This window comes from Asparagus officinalis, chromosome 10 (genome assembly GCF_001876935.1).
Source record: "Asparagus officinalis chromosome 10, Aspof.V1, whole genome shotgun sequence".
NCBI lineage: Eukaryota > Viridiplantae > Streptophyta > Magnoliopsida > Asparagales > Asparagaceae > Asparagus > Asparagus officinalis.
In genome coordinates, this window is record NC_033803.1 from 8,423,735 (window position 1) to 8,430,522 (window position 6,788).

General features: G+C 35.4%; 1 protein-coding gene across 2 annotated transcripts in view; it reads right to left on the bottom strand.

Moving 5' to 3' along the window:
• LOC109824941 (protein DEK-like) overlaps nt 387–6,788 on the bottom strand; it is a 13,271-nt gene continuing 6,869 nt past the window's right edge. The window contains exons 3-11 of one of the 2 annotated variants that reach the window (XM_020391577.1): nt 4,351–4,430; nt 4,186–4,245; nt 3,822–3,932; nt 3,655–3,735; nt 3,495–3,569; nt 2,106–2,760; nt 1,379–1,464; nt 1,251–1,281; nt 387–850 (exon numbers count right to left, since the gene is read on the bottom strand). In XM_020391577.1, coding sequence (XP_020247166.1) covers nt 699–850; nt 1,251–1,281; nt 1,379–1,464; nt 2,106–2,760; nt 3,495–3,569; nt 3,655–3,735; nt 3,822–3,932; nt 4,186–4,245; nt 4,351–4,430 — 1,331 coding nt within the window. In that variant the 3' untranslated portion in view covers nt 387–698. Of the gene's footprint in view, nt 851–1,250; nt 1,282–1,378; nt 1,465–2,105; nt 2,761–3,494; nt 3,573–3,654; nt 3,736–3,821; nt 3,933–4,185; nt 4,246–4,350; nt 4,431–6,788 lie in introns of both variants that reach the window. The other variant, XM_020391576.1, reaches the window with a different exon arrangement.

Below are 6,788 nucleotides of genomic sequence, written 5' to 3' on the forward strand. Positions count from 1 at the left end.
AAAATAATATAGTTCTAGTTCTACAAAAGTTCTACTTGACTAACACTATAAAAAAATATCTCATTTCCTAGTTCTATGTGACTAACACCTTAAAAATTTATCCCACAAATTATCCTAGTTCTAGTTTTAAGTTCTAGATGACTAACCCCCCCTAAGAAAACTTAACTAAAAAATAGGCTCTGGTGGTTGATTGCAACAAAAAACAATTTAAAAATAGTACATAAATTAAAAATAAAATGTGATCTATAGAACGACCTTACTTTAAAGATAGTTTCTATGGAAAAACCCTAACAATTACAAAGAGGTAAGGATTCGAAGAAAACATAACCTTAAACACACTTGGCAGATTATCATACACAATCATCAAAAAAGAGCCTAAAGGAACATAGAAAAGCAAGTCTCATGAAAAGTTGAAACATAGAAGAACTACAGCATTGAACATTTTGTTGTACATGCACACAGAAAAACTGAAGATAAATATTCCATACTACAATTTAAAGATCAAAGAAACCCTCTAAATAGGAGAAAGAAAAACTATTGTACAGACAGACTTGACTTAAAAACAAAAAGGAAGAGGAAAGATTTGGTACAATAAGCCTGCGGCAAGACCATCATCATATGCAAATGATCACCACCGTGACTTGAGCATTACCATGAGTATGAGACTTGCAAAGATTTAAGGCCATAATCATCAAAATCTACTCTTTGCCGTCCCCGTCAGACTCTTCCTTCGCGTTTTCATCATCCTCATCCCCGTCATCTTCATCATCTGTCATGTTGTTTATAACTTCTTCGATTATGTTCTTCACTTCAGCCTTTCTATCCATTAGGTCAGTGTTAAAGTGAGCCCCTGCAACAGTAACGTGAACACGCAAAAATTCATTCCATGAGCCATCTGACAAGCATTTGGCCACAACAATTGATTTCAATGTAACATGGTATCACACAGACGTGGGTGGCTCATGGTCTGAAGAAAATTCACAAATATTACTGCATGTTATAAGAATAGGATCTAGTTGGCATACAGTCTACTTAAGTGGTTGCAATTGGAAAAATTGTACTGCAACTATCCTATACCAACCAAAAGAGAAGAAAATCTAGCCGGATAACAATGACCTCCATAAAGAGATAGCAAAGAAAAATTCAACATTTAAGGTATTGCCGCTGGAAAGAATATAGATGGATATGATATATCAAACAGTAGACCAAAAAATAGAGTCACTAGATAATACAGCATTCAAACAGCTTACCTAACTGCTTAAGAATATCAGCCAAGGTTGCCTGCAATTGTTTTTTTAAAAAAATTATTCACTATCAATAAATTAAATCCAACGAAGAATAAACCAGGCCATTAATGTAAGAGTATTCAGCTGCTTACAGTGTTGAAATCCACTTCTTTAAGTATACTGGTGACCACAGAATGCAACTCTTCTGTGCTAGGCCCCGCCTTTTTCTTGCCTTTTCCTAGGATTCATGACAAACAATTTTCAGGAAAGATTGGATGAGTATAATGCCTTCAAAGATGATCGAAGTACATCACTGAATAGCTAAATGCAATAAGCCAGCTAAGTCACTTGATTCAGTGACCACAAGTCACATCCTCCAGTATCAGATGTCTCATGTTCTTTTTAAGCATGTCCCATTGGAGAGGGAACTCATTAGTTGTATAGTTTCAGGCTCATTATTAAAGAAAATGATACCACATTAAAATACAAAAGCTGCAATATACTAAAATGAATGCAATTATTCATAATCTCCTTGCTTTACAATAGGCTATTAAAGAAAAAGTAAAAAAACCAATATCAATCTATATTACAGTTCCAGATCAGTGATAGTATTTTGCTGGACAAACAATCTTCTTGCACAAAAGGGTATATTTGAGTTTTCCACAAGGCAGTCTCTTCATAGCTGCTGTAGTAAAGATTGATATTGGGACTGTAATATAGATTGATATTGGAATTTTTTCCCCAATAACAACCAAGAAACATGATTTCAAATAAAGATAAGGACAAGATTATCCCCGTATGTGTTTGAAGGAGAGAAGAATCAGAACGCCCATGATGACAAATTGATTCATTTTCTGAGTTATAAAGTCATTTTATTACCTTGTTCCTTGGTCGAAACCTTCGGCACAGGTTTAGCTTCTTTATTCTTCTTTGTCTTTTTGCCCCCTGGTAGTGCCTTCTCTTTCTTCTGGCTTTTCTTTTCATCTTCCCTTTTGGATTTGGAAGGTTTAGATGGGCCTGAATTACTACTATCTACAGAATCACTCATCCCTGAAGACTTCTTTTTATCCTCCTTTTTTATGGCAGCAGCCTTCTCCTTTGTTGCATCCTTTGAACTCTTCTTTTTCTGCTCTTTTACAGAACCATTTTTCTTATCTACAGCCACATCCGGTTCATCTTCTGCCGGCTGAGCAGCCTTCTTTGAAACAGGTTTCGAAGGGCTCTTACCAGATTTTACAGAAGAGGCTCTATTGATTTTTGAAGTCCTTCCTTTGTCTTTGGGCTCAGCAGCATCCTCTGGCTCGGTCTTATCAGATTCTTTAATGCTCAGCTGAGGTTCCTCTGATGGATGCTCTTCTTCTTCTTCGAGCTTATTATCATCACTTTCATCCAATCCATTCTTATCTTCCTCATCAGAGGATGTGTTTTTCACGTCATCTGAACCGTCAGAATCTTCATCTTTATCTTCCTCCGCAACTTCAGAAGACTGCTTCCGTCCCTTTTTATTTTCATTCTCGGTGCTCTTTTTATGTTTCTGTATGCCAAAAAAAATTTCTCAATAACTCTGAATAAACTTCACACTCAATGGAGGTCAAAATACACCGACAATGAGACACTGAATAAAATGTTTTAATTCTAACATGTTGAAAGCAATCATAAAGCGTTTAGTAATTCCTTGAAAAAAGCAAGTGATCATACTCTAAAATCTGAATAACAAACACTACAGTGTTTCTCAGTTTTCAGGAGTTTGACATAAACACTACAGAAGAAAAGAATGTAAAGGAAAAAATGGCATTGTTCATAGAAATGTTGGTCCACTAATCAAAGAACATTTACAGTGCATAAAGTGTAGAAATAACATAGAAATGTATGAAGTGAATATCAAGGAACTATATGATAGTACAATATTCTTGGATACTTCTTTTAATCTATTGCATTTCTTAATTTTATGAAAGCCATGTGGGATTTGCAATGCATTAAAAAATGCATGCCACTAAGGAAGGTAGGGCACCTAGAAAACCAATTATTGACCACAAAAGATTCCTTAAGCTTGAGCAAAATCAACCGATGACACACAAAAGAGAACGATAATCAAAGTACCAAACACATTGACACTTTATAGCATCACATGGAGCTAGTAGCTACGACCAACATGAAGCTGTAGTTGTGAAATAATGATTATAATGTTATATTAAGTAGTGCACGTGTGCACAAAAAAGTTGAATCTACATAAACTACATAAACTACAGACGTATTGGAGATTCAAACCTTGGATTCTTTGTTCGAAGATGCATCTTCAGTTGCTTCTCGACTAGCTTTTGTTCTTCTCCGGCGCTTTTGACCCTTCTAGAGAAAAGATGAATCTTATGATATGCTACTACTAAAGTAGATCACAGGACATACATATGAAAATCGGCAGAAAGATAACCTTTTCTTTGTCAGCAAGTATCAAATCTCTGGTGACATGTGGGGACTCTAGAAACTCAAGTAACTTTGCAGAGACATCCTCCTGAAATAATAGACACATGGTAAAGCAGTTTGCCAATTTTTAAAAATGCCTAGAAGATGAAGTTCATCAAGTTATTGGAAATGGACCTTCTTGGTACTAGTTCTTGGAAAATGGATATCAAGCAGCTCACAGAAATCAATCAACTTGTCTTTGGTATGCTTATCAAGCTTTTCCTTCACTTTTGCCTTATTTTTTTCCTGCAGGAAGACATTATTGTCAGAACAATAAACAAGCTGAAGAACAGACCAAACTTATTAAAGGAACACATTAACCAGTTTGAGAAAAGTGAACCGTAAATATGCTCAAGGAAATGTAATACTCATATGAGGAAAACACCATGATGTCTAACATTTAACCATGACTCAACTACCAAATAACCAGAAGTTTGTAAAATTTAAATTGACAAACAAAAGTATAACAAGTTCATAAAAGAGTAAGTAATTTAGATACCTTGTTTTCAGTCCAAACAAACCCAGAGAACTGGAGGATATTCCTTTTCAAATAATGTGCCTGGCAAAGAGGTAAAAAAAAGTTGATTATCCAGACAGACAGAGCAAGTGATACAGTGAATTGCACTTGCATGCACAAAAAAGAGGTAATGTCCAAAAGCATTACATTTGATTTTCTTCCAAAAAGAATTGTATGAAGAACTTGCAAATTCTCATCACCCTTTCTTTTTGATAGCTTGAACGCCACTGGAATAGTTGACAAGTAAAAAACAAAAGAGCATAACTGTAAGCAACAAAAAACATTACAAGTAGTGCATGAAATATGAATGATCTAAACCATCTACCCTCGAGTAAAAACTAGAAAAGGGTAAAAGAAAAGATACTGCAGTAGAGCAGCTCTCTTCTACTGGAGTTTGATAGCAATTGTGCTTAAATAAAATGACAAATCCATATGACTAGTACCTTGAAAGGCTAGATTTCTAAATATGTGCTACTTCCTAAGGCAGGCTGTCAGCACTTACACCACTAGAAAGCATGTCGCCTAATTAAACTAGAATAATCACATAAGACCTCGTCTATTTGTTCTCAGAAAAATAAGCAATATACACACTGTTTTAAAAAGCCTCCGCCTGGTCCGCCTAGGCCTAGGCGGTACCTAGACCGCCTAACTAGCGTCTCTAATGTCTAGGCGGTACCTAGGATGTCTACCTAGGTTTTGAGAGTGTTTAGGGGAGCATTGTCTGCTTATGTGGATTGCACTCTTTAGGCCTTGATCGTGACTTTCTGTGTTGCAGCCTCCACGTCCTCCAACCTACTTCAAACTCTTTTAACCTCTAAATATGAACACATCCACTACCTTCTCTGACCTTCAGCAAAACCTCCTCGACCACCACTTAAATGAAAAAATAAATATGCCTAGACACCAGTCCGACACCTAAGCTTTCTATAACATGGACATGTAATATTAATTATTGTAATTAAAAAATAAAAAAAACTCCTAGGCTATAGGCGTTGGGTCCAACGCCTAGGCCTCCTAATGCTTTCTATATCCTTATTATTTTGGTTATTTAGTATTTAAGTTTGCATGTTTTATTGTGGATCTAAGATTGCTATCTTTTTTTTACAAATTTATATAAATTTAATGCATATTTTTATCAATCACTATAATTAAATAATTTTAAAAATTGCCAAACACCTAAGCGCCACCTAGGCGTTTAGGCGCTGACTCAAACGTCTAGTCCACCTAGCGCTTTCTGTAACATTAAATATACATAGGATCAACTTGGTAGAAGTTCAGAATGGATCCAAATATTTTGCATAAAAAACAAAGGGGTATTCAGGTTGCAAAATAAAAAGAATTATACCACAGGATCTCTGTTTTATTTTCAATTTGATGCTTGAGATATGTATACCAGAATAAACTAAAAAAGAAGGATCAGTATCCTCTCCACTTAGGTCATAAACGGAGAGCGTCATATTACTTCAACCCTTCCCATTTATTCCAAATTCAAGGGCTGAGATGAACTCACATAGGAGTCTAAATATTATCTTGAAAACCACTATGATCTTTAAAACCACTATTGTGAAAAGCAGGATTGTGGTAGTGTGAATCCTGTGTGGCTTCGTTTCAACCACTAAAATTAGAATAAAGGGATATGATTGGGATAATTGGACACTCTCCAATTACCATCTAATTCGAGATGATCCAAACCCCAAAAGAAATAGATACAGATTACTGCTAAGTCACTGCATCATGTAGCATGTTGTCATAGTTGTCTACCTTAGTGCTGCTGGCCTGACAAGCTAAACAAAAAAAGGAGCACGAGAAAAGGAAATAAGAAGGAGATGCGCATTGATAACTAAATCATGAAAGCTATCAGGCCAAAAATACTTGTATATATATAACTAATCAATCTAAGAACAACAAATATACTATATGAAGCACCTCAATCAATAGCCATTATCCAAGACAGGAAGAAAAGCAGAAGAATTTGAACTAATTACAGAATTACCATCTCTCCATGGGTTGCCAAACTCTCATTACTTAAATTTTGTGAAGAAAAGTGGGACAGAGTTTGTTGGAATGATAAAAACAATAGGGAGTTTCTTCTTTCCCTTCAAGATTTATCATAATAATTGGAACTGACTACAAAATTACTATCTCTCCATGGGTTACCAAACTCTCATTACTTAAATTTTGTGAAGGAAAGTGGGACAGAGTTTGTTGGAATGGTAAAAACAATAGGGAGCTTCTTCTTTCCCTTAAAGATTTATCAGAATAATTTGAATTGATTACAGAACTACCATCTCTCCATCGGTTGCCAAACTCTTATTACTTAAATTTTGCAAAGGAAAATGTGACAGATTTTGTTGGCATGGCAAAAACACTAGCAGCCTAGTTGGTGACCAATATTTCATTTTATATATTGTATTTGGTCCAATTCTATTGTTTGAATTCAAATATATTTGAATATCAGATATTGACCCAAATCCATTAACTTTGTAAACCCACAATATACCCAAAATTCTAAATCCCACCATATACCCTGTCATTTACAATTCCAATGTTTCTTTTCTCGACCCGCGATCTCTCTCTCCCAACTT